The sequence below is a fragment of the Marmota flaviventris genome, chromosome 16 (assembly GCF_047511675.1).
Source record: "Marmota flaviventris isolate mMarFla1 chromosome 16, mMarFla1.hap1, whole genome shotgun sequence".
Lineage (NCBI taxonomy): Eukaryota > Metazoa > Chordata > Mammalia > Rodentia > Sciuridae > Marmota > Marmota flaviventris.
This window is the reverse complement of record NC_092513.1, coordinates 75,673,448-75,692,220: the sequence shown is the minus strand read 5'-3', so window position 1 is coordinate 75,692,220 and position 18,773 is coordinate 75,673,448. Positions and strand designations below refer to the sequence as shown.

The window sequence follows — 18,773 nt, the reverse complement described above, 5'->3', positions numbered from 1 at the left end:
ATCTGCCATTTTCTCTGAGGTCTCTTAATCTTTTTTTTTTTTTTTTTTTTTTTTTAGCTGATTTCAATTCTATATAAATTTCATGACATATTGAAATGTATGCTTGTACCTTGAAAATATGGTTATCTTTACTTATAAATTATTTCTGTCTCAATTAAAATGAACAAAAAGGACTGTGTCAAATATGATTGGAATTTTCCAGTGGGTATAAGTCTGAATAAAGTAGACATTTTGATCAAATTATCATCTGATTTTTTTTTATGTATACCCAAGATATAGATGGCTGAGAAGGCAGTGACTAAATTCTCCTTTCTTGGCAATAGATTCTTTATAAGTTCGTTTTACATTACTATAACAAAATGCCTGAAGCTCGGTATCTCGGTAAAGAAAAGAGGTTTATTCATCACAGTTTTGGGGTAGAAGGGCATGGTACTATCATATTCTCAGTGGATGTATCACATCATGGTGCGAGCACATGAGAGGAAGGAGGAGATCACTTCTTGAAACAGGAAAACAGAGAGAAGGACCTAGATCCTACAATCCCTTCTGAGGGCACACCCTCAATTGTCTATGACCCTCTCACTAGGCTATGCTCTTAAAGGTCCTACCACCTCCTGCTGACTGAGGACCAACCTCTAACACATCAACCTTTTTGAGGGAGGGTCACACTTAAAGCATATCCAAACCAAGCAGGTGCTTACGTTAGATCTGTTGGGTTTGCCTATAAGCTCCACTTTGGTGAAAGTCTTGAAAATCTTTTAACAGGATGCAGAGTCTAGATGAACCCTGGACAGAAGAGGAGGGGGAGGGCCCAGACCACCCATATTACAACAGCATTCCCAGCAAGATGCCCCCTCCAGGAGGTTTCCTTGATGCTCGACTGAAAACCAGACCCCATGCCCCCGACTCGGCCCAGGTAAGTCTTACGTTTTCTCCTGGGTTGGAGGCTCACTGAACTTGCTTGCCTTTTGTTCTCATCAGTTTTTTTTTCAGGTGATATTCCAATTATCCTTTGACACAATCACTCACACTTTCTTTTGCTGGGTTCCACCGAGTGTACAGATGGGAGAGACTTTTTGTTTAACATCACGCTGTGTTCCCCAAGTGCCTTAGAATCATATTGTGGTTCCTGAGATTTGAATCTGGGGAGTCCTCTCTATCGTAGGACAGATCCCTTCACGCTGTGCTTGATCTTCATGAGGGGAAGACAGAATTTGGAACCTTTAAAAGGTGTGTGATATTGGGTGTTCTCTGAAAAGAGAGGGGACAGAGAACCTTGAAGTATGAGAATCTTATGCATTTTTCTCTTTCCCTCATTCCCCCTCCAACTCAAAATTTTCCTTTAAATCTAAATTGCTTTCTAGAATTATATCTCTATCTTTTTGTAGGAATTTTTTTTTCTTTTCTTTTTCTTTTTTTCCCTCCAGAATTGATATAGAACCCAGAGCCTCATGCATACCAAGCCCATGTTCTACCCGTGAGCCCCAGCCATGGACATTTTTTTTTTTTACCATGACCTACTTATGTGTATGATAATGACCTTAAAATGGCAAAATAACACCCATATCAAAGGTCTACCACCGAGAGGGAAGCTTCTGTTTTTCAGGAAGTGTGTTTCCCTTAACATAAATGACTATGGGTGCTGGGCATTGGATGGGAAGTGCAATATGGCACATGGACACTCTCTTTGATTAAAATCCCTCTTAGAATATGTGCAGTGACGCAGCCACACGGGCCAGAGCTGACTTTACAGTCATGTTTGGGGAGGGACTGTGAGGTCATGGAAATAAGGAGGCTGTGTGTGTGATTTGACGGGGTGCAGCCTTTTGCTCACACCCACACGGATTTATTTATCAAATTTTAACCAGACTCGGGGGCATCAAGGGAAAGTGGGACGTAACAGAGAAAGCCATGACCCCCTCAAGGTCCCACCCGCTGCACTATGGCTTTCCAAGATGGGGGAGGGGTAGAGGGTAAAGCTTTCTTTCTCTATATTTACACGTGTCTATAGTTTGCAGGAAAAGAGCAAACTTATTACCAGGGAAGACACTTGGGAGACACATTTGGCGAAGACTGGCAGCAGACACCTCCCAGGCAAGGTGAGAGGCAAGGTGAGCCCGGGAGAAACGGAACACGCTTGGGATGGGTGATGTGCTCACTGATGTGACCAGGGCTGTGGTCCCTGTGGAGCAGCACAGACCAGAGGCAGCTCCCGCCTGCTTTTAGAAGACATGTCCAGGTCTTAGCCAATCTATTAACACACTTATGTCACATACTAAAAATAACTTAAAGGTGGCTATCTAACTGTATCTAATGTAGATACAACTATCTATAATCCAGACATCGTCTAAGAATAATTTGGATAGATATCCAGATAGAATTATGATAATTTACATACAACTTGCTAAGAACTTGCTAGCTGCTCACAGTTATTAATACAAATACACCCATTCCCACATCTGTCTTCCATCCATCTATTTATCCCTCCATCAATCTGTCCATTTATCCTTGAAGTCTTTCTTTTAATTTTAAACCTTTTCCCTTCTCAAAAATTTTCTTGACTCTTCAAATGGTTCTGTGGTCCTGCTACAAAATCTATGTGGTCTAAATGAGGTGGCTCCAACTCACACCACTATGGAGGTAAATTTAACCACTTATTGATTTAATGTTAAGATTTACCCCTTGGTTATAACCATTTGTGCCAAGAACCAAGTGACAATTTTTCAGATTTTCCTCATACAAAAGAATGTCATGTCTTCTCTACCCCAGTGAAAGGGAGAGCTGTGGGGTTGGCCCCGTCAACAAAGGATAAGGCCAAGCTAAAGCCACCATGTGGCTCTGCCTTAAAGTAGGTTGGAAATAATCAAAGATATGATTTTGTCAAGGTGCTTTTTCACCATGAGCCATTCACCTCTGTTCTATTTATGTTTAAAATGTATTATGTAACATATGCATGGAGAGATATAATTGTCAGAGGCTAAAATAGATGTGTTCTTTCTTGTAGATATTTACTTTATTATAAAATAAATCAGGTTTTTGTAAAATAAGTCTTTTTATATATATTTAAGTTATTCCAGCTGGTTCAAGATCAGAGAACGTAGCTGATCCACCAGGGCAAAATGAATCTTAAACTAAGTTCCCCATCTGGAACTTAAGTCTCAAGCTCTTATTGAAAAATAATAAGTATGTTTTCCCATAAAACAGATATGTTCCCATAAAACAGATTGTTCATTTTCCAGTAGCTCTTCCTCCTAAGTGAGTGTGGACTCAGGGACCACCGTGGTGGGTGTCCATCTGTCCCCGTTCAGCATCTGCTGTCATCTGCAGTGGGAAAGGACTGTCAGCAAGGTCATTCATGGGGCTTTTGATCTCCTTTTTGAAATGAGCTTGTGGAGATTTGTTCACAATATACGCAAAGGTGTGCACTTAAATAGCACTTCTTAACCTGGGGCAGGTGATCCAGAAATCGCCTCTTAAACATAGAAATAGTGTGTGGGATTCAGAGAGTAGAATCGCAGCTCGTGGTTTTGCAGGTGAGGCCTCCCAGGGAAGCAATATCAGCAGGCCAACTCCCCCTCACACGTGCTGGCTGGGAGATGCCGTGTGCTGGCCAACACCTAGCCATAGGCTCTTGGCAAGGTTTTTAAAAAGCCCTAAACTGACTCTTGCCAGTTACATGGAGCCATCTTCAACATATTACTGGCCCCAGGGTATGCAAGATGCCCTCTTTCCAGAAAGGAGAGCACCACAGGGCATTCTCTTGGATAGGGTTGTTTAGCTGCGTTGGAGGCAGGGCAAGCACAGGAATAGCAATCCAAACAGGCAACCTTGGCAGCACCTCTTATGCCACCTCTGGGTGATGGAAGATCTGGACCCTGGGCTCCCTCAGCCTCAGCACCCCTTTGACCAGCTGGGAGGTCCAATTGAGGAGCATCACTGCCTTGTAAGAGGGGCCTCCCCCATCATGCACCCACCTGGGCTCCCTTATAGATCCAGGTCAGCAGTGGTGGCTCTGTGTTGTAAGGAAACTGTCTCAGTCCTTTAGGAGGCACTTCATAATTTATAAAGCATTCGCGGACACTTAAATAAAGAGTGGTTAAACCAAGCTTGACGGTTCTCCTGCTCAGTTATTTCATCCCAGAGTGTTGTAAAGGAGAGAAGGAAGCAGGGTATCTTCTGGCTGCGGGGCTTGCAGGACCCTGGGGACAGTGTAGCCCAGATCTTTGGTGAGACCCCTAACCAATATGGTACCCACCCAAGGTTAGCTGGAAGATCCCATTTTGACAGAGAAGCATCCTAGCCAGGATACAGCTAGGATGACAGACTTAGAAGAGGAGAATTTAGCTGATGGGGATCTTCAGGAAGAATTTTCTTGTTGGTAGGCTTAAGGAACCCTTCTGTGGAATGGTGGGTGGTTTCACTATAGAGGCATGAATAGGGTCGCCCTGCTAAGAGAAATAGGGACGTGTTTTCTTGTTGCAGGGTCCCTGGACATCTACACTATGCCAGAAGGGAAATCACATGCAGCCCCCATGGGAGAAGTACCCACCTATGTCAACACCCAGCACATCCCACCGCAGGCCTGGCCAGCCGTGGCCAACAGTGCAGAGAGCAGCCCACGGAAAGACCTCTTTGACATGAGTAGGTCTCCATTTGTCTCTTCCTTTCTTCTCTTTTGAGGTTACCTTTCACACTGACTTTTATTTGCTCTCTGTGCAATGACTGGATTTCTTGCTAGCAGGGTTTTGATTAATGGTGGTGATTAGCTGCACTTTTCTGGGCTACGATTGGGCTCATTTAAGGCTTAGGAACTTATATAACCCTCTCTACAGTCAAGAGGCAAAGCCAATTTCCCTCTCTTTCTGGAAAAGACTTTCTTCTTGAAGACCTGAAAGTGTATTGAGATAAACAATATGCACAAATAAAAGTGCTCATTGATCTACACACTTAAATATTAATTGCCTATTAAATGCCAACTGTTGTGTTAGTTGTCAAAGATGCAAAGATGAAATGGGCCGTAGTCACAGAGTCAGTCTACCAGGCAGGAGCAACGGATAAACAAGAAATCACAGAGCACCTCTCTCTTACATGTATTTTCTTTCTCTCCCTCCCGTTTTTCCTCTCTCCTTCTCATTGCTTCTCTCAGTTTTCTTTTCATCTCCTCTCTCTTTTCTCCTACCTACTTCCAAGAATTTATTGAGTTCTTCCCAGGTGTCAAATACTTTTCTATTTAGTGGAGATACACAGAGAGCCAAATAGATGGTCTCCACTCAATGGGTTTTAAACACATAACTGTGTATCACCAGATGGTAAGAAGTGCTCACAAGTTATGAACAGCAAAATAAGACGGGGGGGGGGGGGTGGGGGGTGGGCGGTGATCAGAGGTGGCAGTGTGGTGGCATGTGAACCGTGGGATTTCTGTTTGTCATATAGATCTGGGAGGTGGACAATATTATTACTAACACCATCCCTATGTTATAGAGGAGGAGATGGAGAATCCTAGAGGTTAAGAACCTCCCCATGTGTAAAAGGCTCTGCTGGTCTAGAACTTGCTACTCCAGGTATCTGATGTGGGTGAGGCTGGGGTCACATGCCTTGAGAATTAGGTCACTTTCTATTCCTCAGCCAATCTGGCTGCCTAGACTCATTGGACTCCCATTTTTTACTCTCATTTTGTCAAAAATCACCTCAGCTAGAAGAACTCTTGAATCTCAATGCTGAGAGGCACCTTAGGTTCCTTCATCCAAAGTGTTCACTTTTTTAAAAAGTGAGAAAGCAGCCCAATAATGTAGAACCAGATTCCTAAACTGCAGAGCAGAGTGGTGACCCTCCCACCTCTGCTTCGGCTGTTGCGGTATCTCCCAATGGTAGTTTTGACATTGCATTTTTGGGCAGGCCATTTTTACTGTTTAACGTAGTCCATTTCCCAGTGACTCCTGGCCCCAGAGCCTGGGGAGAGCTGGTGGGTTAGTTGGGCTTTGAGGAAAATGGGAACCGGAGCTATTGTTTTTCCACCAATTAATTTCTAATTTCCCATCAATTAATTTCTATATCAGCTCCAGAAACCAGAGAAGGGGAAACAGATGGTAGAAAGGGTCTTAGAGAGGCTCATGTCTATTAAAAAGTAATTAAAAATACAAGCCAGTACTGTGTTGTTTATCTTGAAGCACTAGGGCTAAATAATACTCGTGGTGGTGATGATGGTAATGATGGTGATGTGAGTGATGATGGTGATAGTCATGATGATGATGATGGAAATGGTCATGATGGTGGTGGTGGTGGTGATGAAGATTATGGAAACAGCAGTAATGGTAATGATGGTGATAGTGATGGTGGATTGATGGTGATGGTGGTGGTAATGGTGATGATGGTGATAATGAAGATGATAATAATGGTGATGGTGATGGTGATGATAGTGGTAGTGATTAAGATGATGATGGAAATGGTAGTGATGGTGATGATGGTGTTGGTGATGATGATGGTGGTGATGAAGAAGATGATGGTGGTGGTGGTGAAGATTATGGAAACAGTAGTGATGGTAATGATGGTGATGGTGAGGATGGCAATGGTGGTGATGGAGGTGGTGATGGTGATGATGATGGTGATGGTGATGGTGATGGTGATGGTGATGATGGCAATGGTGGTGATGGAGGTGGTGATGGTGATGGTGATGATGATGGTGATGGTGATGGTGATGGTGATGATGGCAATGGTGGTGATGGAGGTGGTGATGGTGATGGTGATGATGATGGTGATGGTGATGGTGAGGATGGCAATGGTGGTGATGGAGGTGGTGATGATGGTGGCAATGGCAGTGGTGAAGATAATTGTGAAGATGGTGATGATGGTGATGGAGATCATGTTGGTGCTGATGGTGACTGTGCTGACCAATGTGAATGTGGGGACAAATGGGATGCTGCTGCTGATGGTGAAGATAGCAAAGGTGGAGATGATGCAGAAATAGTATAACACAAATTTCCAATTACTCCAGGTGATCAGATAAGATGACCAAAGAGGAAAACCCACAGACCTAATCTTAGCCTATCATTTTAACCTCTTTTCCCCCCAAACCTGTGACACTTCGCAGCTATCGAAAAGATCTAATTTTGGTTTCATGTATTCATCTCTTTTCTTTCTATCCCCCTCTAATATTTGCCAGATTTAGCTTATTTGACGGCACCCACAGAATACTTAAAGATGGACTGTGTCCTAGGAACAACATGGGGCTCTGGAGATATAGCTGTGCCCAGGAGAGAACCATTCCTCTTCTTGTGGTGCTTGCCCCTCACTGGGTGGGCAGTGGGATCCTAAATCATCCTCATCACACCTGTTTCACAGCCTGTGCTCATTTTCCAGAGTGCGTTGGTACCTAACACCTTACTGGAAAACTGAATGTTGAAACCAAATTAGACTTTTCTGTCTACTTTCTTTGCCACTGGTTTTTGTTGCTGCTGGAGCAGCAGTTTCCCCATCCACAGCCACCTTGTAGACAGAAGTGTGTTTCAAGGGGGATAAAGCCAAGTGTGGTGTCAGGAATTCAAGCAAGCCCTTTGTGGTGGGGAAATAAATGAAGGTCAAGGGGAGTTAGAGTTTCTATCCTAGAAGTCACACAAGGGGTACCCAAAGATTTTGAAGTAAACTGTTGGTAATTTGGGCTTAGGTTCTACATGAAATCAGAGCTGCACAACTTGCCTTCACCTTTGGTATTAGCAAGTTTTTATTTTGAATTTATTAAGAAACATGGCTGATATTCCAGGGAAATTGGAGGGAATGAGCTATGTATGGCCTCTTGTAGTGTGCAGTGACGAAGTCCTACTATCTAGCTAGACAAAGGGTGAACTTGAATCCTTGGCACAAAGTAGAACTTCCAGCTGTCAGGGAAAACAGACTCCCCAGAGGGAGTCATGCCAACATTTGGGCTGTGCTTGTAATTACTGGTTATGATAAGTCTTGATATGTTACCAGCCAGTTCTTCTTTTCTGGTTTTCCTACCCTGGGCGGGGGGCGGGGGTTGTGTTTGCATTTTCATCTCTTACGTGGTATTTTGATCATTTGCTCTTGTGGTGATTGACTGACTCATTGCTGGCAAATGTCCTTGATGCAGAGCCTTTTGAAGATGCGCTCAGGAACCAGTCCTTGGGACCCGTGTTGAGCAAGGCAGCCTCCGTGGAGTGCATCAGCCCTGTCTCACCCAGAGCCCCCGATGCCAAGATGCTGGAGGAACTGAATGCCGAGCCTTGGTACCAAGGAGAGATGAGTAGGAAGGAGGCAGAGGGGCTGCTGGAGAAGGACGGAGACTTCCTGGTCAGAAAGAGCACCACCAACCCAGGCTCCTTCGTCCTCACGGGCATGCACCACGGCCAGGCCAAGCATCTGTTGCTAGTGGACCCTGAAGGCACGGTGAGGCACGGGACAGGGCCTTCTCATGAGCTTGTACCTGTCTTTAACCAACTCCACTCACTGGGACACCACAAGGGGTGACCCCTGCACTCCGTCCCCTATCCACGTGTGCGTGCCAGGGACAGAGGCGGAGAGCAGGTGTCGATGGTCAGGGCCCCATGCAAGTCATAAAACTTGGGGAAACATTCATGGCCCGGGAGGAAAGCTTTGACTTTCCTATACTTTCAGATAAATAAATACAGGAACTTTGGCTTACTATGCGGAGACTTTAAAAATGTTGGGTTCCTGTCTCATATCATATTCCAAAGTACCTTCAGTTGGAATTAAAGTCTAAAAGTGAAAGGTGAAACTAAATCTGTAAAAAGGACATTTTTCTTCTTGATACATTCATAACAGACAAAGGAAGCACAGGCTTCTGGTATTGTCATATTTATCTCAAAAATTCCTGAAAGTTGAGTCACTGAGATTTTATCTGTAGGCCGAAAAATTGCTGAACAGTAAGCAAGATCCCCACCAATTAGTCTCTAGTTTTTTCCTCTGCGAGAGGTGATGCCCAGTGGGGCTGAGTTTGACCGTTTCTGGCTGTACAGTTGTGTCTGGATAATTGTGTGGGTTTGGCTGAATTGACCATCTTCCAATCAATAAATAGATCCGGACTTCACCCTGGGTATAGTCCAAATAATTGCACTAAATGCAACTGAATTAACTTAACTGCGGAGTAAATTCCAGAATTGTTGTTTAAAACTTCTTATGCAGTGAAAACAAAAAGCAAGGTAGAATTGTTTAAGTGATTGACAGGTAGGAACGAAGCTTTAGTCTTCATCTGGACTTGAACATATCCTCTGTGTGTAGGCGGGTGCAGGTGGGCTGGGGGTCACTGGAGGGGCCCAATACCACAGCTCTCAGCATTCTTTAAACATCTGTTTGCATAATTCCTCTTTCTATTCCACCAAGACAACCACCTCCCAGGCATGGAATATAATAAATGTAACCATTTCCTTCCAGGTTTATTTTCTGTAGTAATTTTTTATATAGATGTCATCTGTAAAAAATATATATTTTGTGTTCATGTCTTTTAGAAATTTATAAACACGATGTTCCACAGATCTTCTTTCATTTCCTTCCTTCCTCTCAAGTTCTTGAGTTGCAGCAATGGTGCTTTCTGTGTATCGGATCATCACTTTGGGGGACTGCCTGGAGACCTTCAGATGCACATTTTGAGTCCCTCTAAATTCTCTGGAGAAGGTTGTTTAAGCTGCTACAGACCCTCATGCGTGTTTCTCTCTATCCCAGGGATAGTGTCTCTGGGGCATATGCCAGGGGTAGAAGTTTTGGTCACAGGAAATACATATTTAATTTCACCAGGGTTTGCATTTGCTTCCAGATTAGCTGGGCTACTGAGGTGCACCCCCTGGTGGGGGGTCCCTACATCCTCAGTCTTCCTAGATCGCGTCTGTCTAGTTTTGCTAATTGGCAGGAGTGAGGAGTAAAGTCCTAGTTCATGGACAGATGTGCAATTCTTTGATTGCATATCATTAGCCAAGAACAGGTCTGTCTCCTGTAAGTGTTATGCTCTTGTTCCCATACTTTTCTTTTGACTTTCTTTTTGAGTTTTTCAGCAGTAGAATTTCCGTGTGCCTCCTCCTCTTCTTCTTCTCCTTCTTTCTTCTTCTTTGCTTATTTGATCATTTTGCCTGTGGGGTTCTTTATCAAATAGAAGTCTTTCTTTGGAATGGCGAATCCACCAATTTTTAACCCTTGGGATTAATGGTTTTGAGTTTTAAAATTTTACTCACCCACAAATCACAAAGGCACCGTGTTCTATATATTTTTTCTATTTCTCTTCTTCTAGCCAGTAGTTTTATTGTTCACAATTAGGTTTTAATTTCAATGGGAAATACTTTTGAATATGATATGAGATAGGAGACCCTAAATTTTTAAGTCTTCCTTATAGTAAGTCCATTTTTTTTTTTTGCTTGCCATTTACCAAATTATTCATCGTCTCTCTGCCATACCAAAGTTCCTTCTATAACATACTGATTCTTGACATCCTGGGTCTATTTCTAGACTCTTCATTCTATTGACCTGACTATTTATTCCTATGTAAGAACTGTGCTCTTTTCATTGTTAGGACTTGGCAGCTGTCTAAATATCCGGTGGTGTGAGTCCTTCTCTTGACTTTCCTTTATCAGAATGGTCCAAGCATGTTCTCAAACATTCATTCTTCTTTATGTTGTTTGTAAAATCAGTCACCCAAAATACTTGCTGGGATCTTGGTAGGACTTATGTTAAATGTATAGATTAATTTGGCAAAGAACAGCCAGTTTTCAATACTAGATCATCACCCCATGATGTGATGAACCATTTACTCAGACTTTAAGATATTCTTTGAGAGAGTTTTAAAAGTCTATTTAGACAGTTCTTCTGTTCCCTTTGTTTGGTTTTTTTGTTTGTTTGTTTGTTTGTTGGTACCAGGGATTGAGCCCGGGTCTGCTTTATCACTGAGCCACATCCCACCCCTCTTTTTTCTATATTTTATTTAGAGACAGGATCTCGCTGTGTTGCTTTGAGCCTCACTAAGTTATGGAGGCTGGCTTTGAACTTGTGATCCTCCTGCCTCATTCTCCCAAGTTGCTGGGATTACAAGTGTGTACCACTGCACTCGGCTTGTTAGGTTATTTCTGAAGTGTCTAGTTTTAGTCCCTGTTGTAAGTAGTATGTTATTTTTAGTTACATTTTCTTAACAATGACTGCTGTAGGAAGAGGAATGTGGAGGGATCTTGTGCCTAGAGATTTTGCTGATTCTGGCAGGCTCCCTGGCACTCAGTCTTTGCAGATACTGGGAGTCTTGTCTCTTGCTTTCCAGGGCCCATCCTGGCCCCTGATCTACCACTAGGTGCAGCAGTAAGCATTAATCAGGAGGGGACGCCCTCACCTGACCTCAAATGCAAGGAAATGTTTTGCAGGGTTTTTTCCCTTAAGGATGTTTGCCGTAGCCCTTTAGTGGTCTGTTCTTCTCAACCTAAAGGAATTCATTCATTCATTCATTCAACAAATGTGCACGGAATAACTACCAACTCCAGACATCAACTTTTGGCACCTGGTCTGTATCTGTGAACCAATTTAAATAGAAAAATCTCTGCTTTGGTGGAACTTATACATATTATTTACCTAATAACTCTTATCATATGTAAGTATTGAACTTCATCCAATACTTCCTCAGCATCTTTTGAGATAATAGTGAGATGTCTTTCCTAAATCCATCCATATAAGAATGACACAGGAGGGCTTTCTGATGTTGCATCCTATCCTAAGCCTACCTTCCCTGTTGGATTTGGATACCTCATATTTTCTTTAGGATTTTTTGAAGACTCTGACGTGACGTCCCTCTCAACTGTCTTTACTGCTTTTGCGCCTGTGTGTGCTCATCTGGTTTGGGTGTCAAGATCACGGGCCACGCTTGCTTTCTAGAGCAGGCCAGACTTTCTCCAAATCAGAGGTGGCTTATCAGGAGACTCTTCCCTGATGGATTTACTTCCCTGTGTGCTTCCTGATTCTTTGTTCTGATTTGTTTTGGCTTTAATGCACTTATGGCAAGCAAGCATTGGTACCCATTTATTAATGTGCTTATTATTTGCCTCTCTGCTTCCTCTAGCCTCTGATCTTGATAAGGGTAGTGGCTTTGTTTATTGTCCACCCCCAGCAACTGAAATGGTCCCTGGCACACAGTAGGTGTTCAATAAGCATTTGATAAATGCTTGATCAACTTGGGCTTTTCCTGGTTAGTAGTTGAGAATCCAGGGAGGTTACGGGGGTGTATGTATACAGGGGCATGAGGGTCACACCTTACTACAGATGAAGACTTACAAGCAAGATTTTTCTAACTAGAACTAGCCCAGGGTTCTTTCTAACCACTTAGGTCATCTAATAATTCCGTTGTGGTTAACTAAAGAAAATACTCAAGCAATTCTATGAGAATCTACACACTTCACTTGAAAATCTAGGTTATTAAAAAACACAAATGTGAAAATATAGCTATATATGTCATTTTATAGAACAAAGATGATTACGTTTTTCCATTTAGTCTTTAAAGGGCCAAAGAATAACTTAGAGAGAGAGAGAGATGCACGACTAATAATGTATTTATCATAAATTCACAAACCAGTTTCAAGATGATGTAGAAAATGAGGAAATGGAATTGGAAGTAACATGGTTAAGCCAGGTGTCCACAGCAGCCATTACTCAAAGTTTTCATGTATTTTAATTTTGGAGGAGAAATGTGTGGCACCACTGAGAACATTTGTTAAGTCAAACCTACTAATGGCTTTTCTTTGGGGGGCTTTTATCTGGGTCTGATTATCGAGTTGGATTGATCCTCTGGAGGATAGCTTTAGATGAAAAGAAAATGGAAATGAAAGACTTAATTAAAAATGTAGCATCGCTTCCTTGCTGTGAGGACACCAAAATAGACGCTGAACACATTCTCTTCAATATTTATTCATCTGATTTTCATGGTAATTGGTCGGTCCCTGACTATAAAGGAGGGAACTTGGCAGAACAGATTACTCAGAGACGGAAGGCTGCAAAGCAGTTCTGCATCTAAATTTACTCCAGTGTCTACCAACCCCGGAGCCTCCCCCTGTGTGCCAAGGTCACTGGGAACCTGGGCCAGGAGGCCAGCCGTGGCAGCTTCTGAGTGTCCCTGGTGAGGTGTTGAAACTACTGACCCTAAAATAGCAGGTGGGACATGCGGTGACTGGAGTCCATCAAAACTGGATGAAATGCAGTTGGAAATGCCCCCCCACACACATACCTTTTAAAAAATTTCAACACCTTCTGAATCATATAGTCAGCCTGGGTGTCTAAAACTCTCCTCTGAGTCACTCACCATTGATTCATCCCTTAGGACAGCACAGTAGGGCAGCCACCCTGCTCCCATTTGGATGTGCCACGGCCACACAGGTGACAGGGCTTTCCATAGGCCTGATCCACACGGTCTCAGGTTCTTGCACATGTAAGAGGACACACTGGGGCTTTTATATCACAGAACAGCAGCCACAGTCCAACACTCCCACATTTACTAGATTTTTCTTTTATCCTGAGAGTAACTTAAAAAACAGTATTCTTTAGATTAGTCTCCAAAATCGCAGTTAGCAAAGGCACCCCACACAAATGGGACAGTGTCGACATGAAAAGCAAAGGAAGCAGTCAACAGAATGAAGAGACAACCCAACAATGGGCGAGAAAACCTGCAAACTCTTCATCTCAGAAGAGAACAATACCCAGATTACATAAAGAACTCAACTCAGTAGGAAACAAGTCCAATTAAAAATTAGACAAAAGACCTAAATAGACATTTCTCAGAAAAAGAAAAAAAAGACCCACAAATGACCAACATAAACAAATGCTCAACATCACTCAGTAACAGGGAAATGCAAATCAAAACCGCAGTGAAAATCATCTCACCTCAGTTAGGATGGCCATTCTCAAAAAGACCCCTCCCCGAAAAAATAACAGATTCTGGGGGCCAGGGTTGTAGCTCAGTTGTAGAGCGCTTGCCTAGCACGTGTGAACCCTGGGTTCAATCCTCAGCAGTGCATAAAAATGAATAAATAAAATACAAGTATTGTGTCCATCTACGACTAAGACAAATACCATGTGATCTCACTCATGTGGAATCCAAGTAAACTGATCTCTCTAGAAGAGAGTAGAATTGTGGTTATCAGAGGCTGGGAAAAGGAAGGGGAGGGAGAAAGGGGAAAGTTTGGCTAATGGGAACAAAGTCACAGTTAGCCAGGAGGGATAAATTCTGGTTCTATTGCACAGCAGGGTGACTAGCTAACAGTAATGCATTGTATATTTCAAATATCTGAAAAAAGGATTCTGAATGCTCTTCCATAAGGAAATGATAATGAGAGGTGATAGATATGCTAATTTTCTTGATCTGATCATTATACAATGTGTACATGGATCAAAATATCACATTGTACCCTATAAATTGATACAATGATTATATATCACTTTTTTTTTCTTTTTGGTATCAGGGATTGAACCCAGGGGGGCCTTAACCACTGGGCCACATCCCCAGTCCTTTTTATGTTTTATTTTGAGAAAGGGTCTCACTAAGTTGCTAAGGCTGGCTTTGAACTAGTGATCCTCCTGCCTCAGCCTCCCAAACTGTTGGGATTACAGGTGTGCACCACCATGCCCAGTTATATGTCACTTTTTAAAAAGTCCCCTACTCCCCTCCACCTAATGCCTTGCTGTTTTGAAGTTCCCCTTGTCTCAGTCACTCTAGGCTATGCTGCAGGAAAAAGCAAAATCTGAATTCTCAGAAGCTTCACCCAATACAGCTTCAGCCCTGACTTACACCAAGTCCTCTGTGTGTTACGTGGCAGCTCACACACCTCTGTGTGTTACCTGGCCTTGCTGGGGAGGTGGCACGTGTCAACCCCCCTCCCTGCCCATTAACCCCAACCTGGACAGATGGCTGCGGAAGGCAGGAAGGAACATGGAGGGTTTGCCCTTCAAGATCTCAGCAATATACCTTTTACATTTTTATCAACGTGACACCAAAAATATACCCAAATAAGATACAGCAGAAAAGCACTTAATGAACAGCTCTACACTCCAACCCTGCCCTCCTCACCCTGTCCCCATTTCAAGAGAAAACAATGCCAGCAGTTTCTCTGAAAGTTCACTTGACAGGGACCCTGCCCCGTCCCAAAGGAATGTGCTTACTTATTATATGTCCTTATTTCTAACTTAATATTACGTTCCTTGAATTATTATATCCATTGATGTAACCATTTAAGGTGTCGTTTCTTTATGTTGCAAAGGGACAACCTAAATTTACGTCACTTCTATTTCTTCCCCTTTTTGACAAGTTTTAGTCTGCCAGGTGGTTGTTTTGTGCCTTTAAACACGTGGATCCTTCCTCTCTCTCTTTTTCTCTCTCTGTCCTTTAGTCCTGGGCAGTGGCCTCTCACGACTTCCTCCTCTATCCCAGGGGGCCTGGCAGTCCTGCTGGACCTTGGGATTCTCCTGTATCTCATCCCCTTGGCTCTTTGGAACATTTTCTGAGAGTATAGGACAAAAGAATTCTTTTTTTCCTTTGGAATCATCGGAGAGCCACTTGGCCCAATACTTCATCAACCTTGAGTGCCAACAAAGACATTGTCCTTCACGGCTGCAGAGCAACCCTCGAAACCCAGACGTCAACATGGATGTAGCTCGTGAAGCTCCGGAGCCCGCGCCTGCTTCCCCAGTGGTTGCCAATATGGTCCTTTATTCCAGAAGGGTTCTGTTCAGAATCTTGCACTTGGGGCTGTTCTCAGTTTGCGCTCTTTGGTGGCCCCCTCACTGCTGGTTTGGGTCAGGAGTGTCCCCTGGAGGCCCCAGTGCTGAAGGCTTGCTCCCCAGCCTCTGGTGCTGTTGGAGGTGGGGCCTCGTGGGAGGAAGTGAGGTCACAGGGATGGGCCCTGGAAGGGGCTGCTGGGCCTGTATGTCATTGCTCCCTGGCCACCATAGGAGGGGAGAGCTTTGTTCCCTCAGGTGCTCCCACCGTGGTGTGCTCCCTCACCACAGGCCCAAAGGCCACCAGGGTCACGTGACCATGGACTGGACCCTCTGCCACCACGATCCAAGATCAACCTTTCCTCCTTTTAAGTAGATAATTTCAGATATTTTGTTGAAGAAACGAAAAGCTGGCGAGCATGCCCACTCTGGCTCAGGTGATGCCTCCTGCTGCTTTCTCACAGAAATGAGGCCTCTCGGGGCCTCTCGTTAGCTGGAAGTGACAGATGGTGCTCATTCTGGACACTCAGGAAGGCGTCTGCCAGGCTGCCCCACTGGGGACCCACTCCTCTCCCTCTGTCCCTGAGACCTGCTCTAGTTCCTAGCCGAGCCTTCGGTTCCATCCACTATTTATTTTGTGAGTGTGGGTCGTGGTCTCCAGTTTTACTTGGTGGGCTCTAATCTGAGGCTTCTTCAAGCTGGCTTCTGTCCTTGTGATGTGTCCTGGTCACTGTTTGAGCACCTCTTTCTTTCTAGTACAAAAATACACAGGGGCCCATCCTTCTCTGCACTCAGCCTGTCCTCCCAAGCGCTCCTGCTCCTTCAGGAGGGCACTGGCTGTTAGAGATAAAGACTGGGCACTAGGAGTGCTTATTGGGGACTGTGATGGTCCTCTTCCCATCACCAGGACAAAGTTCCTGAGATAATCAACTTGAAGGAGCAGAGGTCCATGGCTCAGGGTTCAGTCCACAGTCCCTGGGCCCTCTGCCTTTGGGCCTGGGATGAGGCAGACACCGTGGTGGGAGTGGGTGGTAGAGGAAGGGCCACCCCCCATGTCCCCTTCAAGGAAGCCCTCCCAGTGACTGAAGGCCTCTCCTCTAAGCCCCTCCTCCTAAAGCTTCCACATCTCCCAACAGAACCTCAGGCTGAGGCTGAGGGCCGTGTCTTCCACACATGGGCCTGCGGGAGACACTTACCAGACCAGAGAAGGGTGTGGCTGGCCCTGGCCTCCTGATGGACAGAGTTAGGGCGCGTACGCTTGCACACACATGTGCGTGGACATGCATGCAACACTCTCACACAGACACACATGCACCCCAGGTACACACTCATATACATACCCCACCCCCACCCCCACACCCCACACATATACCTACTCCATTCTCCACGCACAATTTGCATTATTATACATTTATTTCTGTGTCATTTACAGCAAGTCTTCCAATTCCAATTCCATATCACAGGGTTCATTATAATTCTTTTTCCACATTTATAACTCCCATCCCCAGCAGTGGGCTACCTGATCCCATCACCCCTGATAGCTTATTTTTTTTTTTTTTTTTGTCTAGGCCCCTGTATGGAAGCCCCTCTTCTGGAAGACCCTTGCTCCTGTCCCACTGTCCCCTCTGGGGCTCTCACCCTATCCATGCTCTAACATTTCACATCAGTCCCTCTCTCACCTAGATGTCCCCTTCCCTCTTTGGACTCTGACATCCCACGTAGGCTGTGCAGCCTTCTCCTGGGCAAAGATGCTTTCCCCTCCCTCCATTTGACCTCGGATACTCTGTGCTGGTCCGCCCTACCCTGGGCACCCTCTCTTCCTACTGTCTGAACCCCACGTGGGTCTGAGTGGCTACCTCCACTCTCCAAAGCATGGAGATTCTGCTTCCCTTTTGGACTGATCATTGGAGAAAGAAAAAGAGTGGAAAGGAAGACAAAAGAGGGCACGTTCACAGTATTCTGTAGTGTGCACAAAGCCTGCCCCTCGCCATGTCTCCCGTAAATAACTTCAGCATGCATGTTCACCTATAGAGCCTTCCTAACAGTTCTACAACGTCATTGTTCATCCAACAAAACTAAAAATAACTCATCAGGGTGACCTAATACCCAGTCCATATTCATTTTTTTGTAGTTGTCTCAGAGATGTTCCTTTTATTATGAACTTGTTGGAATCAGCATCCAAATGTGGTATGCATTTGAATTTTGTTGTCTTTTGACACAATTTTATTGTATGGCAGCTTGCCTTCTGTTTTCCTTCTATACCAGTGATGTTTTTAAAAATTGCACTTTTGTCTGTAGAATACCCTGCAGTTGGCAGTTGCTTCCTTGTGACATTATTTAATTTGTTCCTTTGTCTCTTTTTCCTGTGTTTTTGGTAAACTGGGAGGTAGAGAGTTCTTTTTTTTTTTCTGTTACTTTATTGAAATATAATCTACATAGCATACTCATTTTAAATGGGTATTTAGTATATTTGGTTTTTAGTAAAATGTTTTTCAGTAAATTCATTCATATTTGCATCCATCACCAATGTCAATCTTAGAACATTTTTATCACCATCAAAAGAAACATCATCCGATTGAGCTAAAACCCACTGACCTCCAATTCTCCTCGCTCACACAGACCTTTTAGGAATATTTTCTATCCCTATAGGTTTTCCATTCTGGAATTTAATATGAATAAATAATATTCTTGAGGGGCAGGTCGCTCAGAAAACACACCAAGTCCTAGTTTTGTCTAGATTGAAGAGTCTTTATTTAGCCCCCCGGCTGGCAACTGCTTCCCACAGGACCCATAACTGTCTCTCAAGGAACAGCCCCAAGCCTGAGCATTTTAGGATATTCAAAAACTGCATCTGGGCTGACGTAGCTGCAAGCAAGCAGGTACAGAAGCCGGATTGGGCAGTCAGCGAGACAATGCAGTGGGTACGTTGGTATTTCCCATGGGACTTTCCAGGTTGGCATAGCAGCAAGCCAGAAGAAGGGAAGTGGGTCAAAATGACCCTAGTTCAGTACAAGTTAGAGAATGGTTACTAATGTGTAGACAGACAATCTCTGACAAGGTACATTGCCCAAGAAAAA

General features: G+C 44.0%; 1 protein-coding gene across 1 annotated transcript in view; it reads left to right on the top strand.

Moving 5' to 3' along the window:
* The window catches only part of Shc3 (SHC adaptor protein 3), a 162,797-nt gene that overhangs the window by 123,437 nt on the left and 20,587 nt on the right, over positions 1–18,773 (top strand). The window contains exons 8-11 of the mRNA XM_027955428.2: positions 766–916; positions 2,012–2,099; positions 4,483–4,641; positions 8,105–8,400. Coding sequence (XP_027811229.2) covers positions 766–916; positions 2,012–2,099; positions 4,483–4,641; positions 8,105–8,400 — 694 coding nt within the window. The remainder of the gene's footprint in view (positions 1–765; positions 917–2,011; positions 2,100–4,482; positions 4,642–8,104; positions 8,401–18,773) is intronic.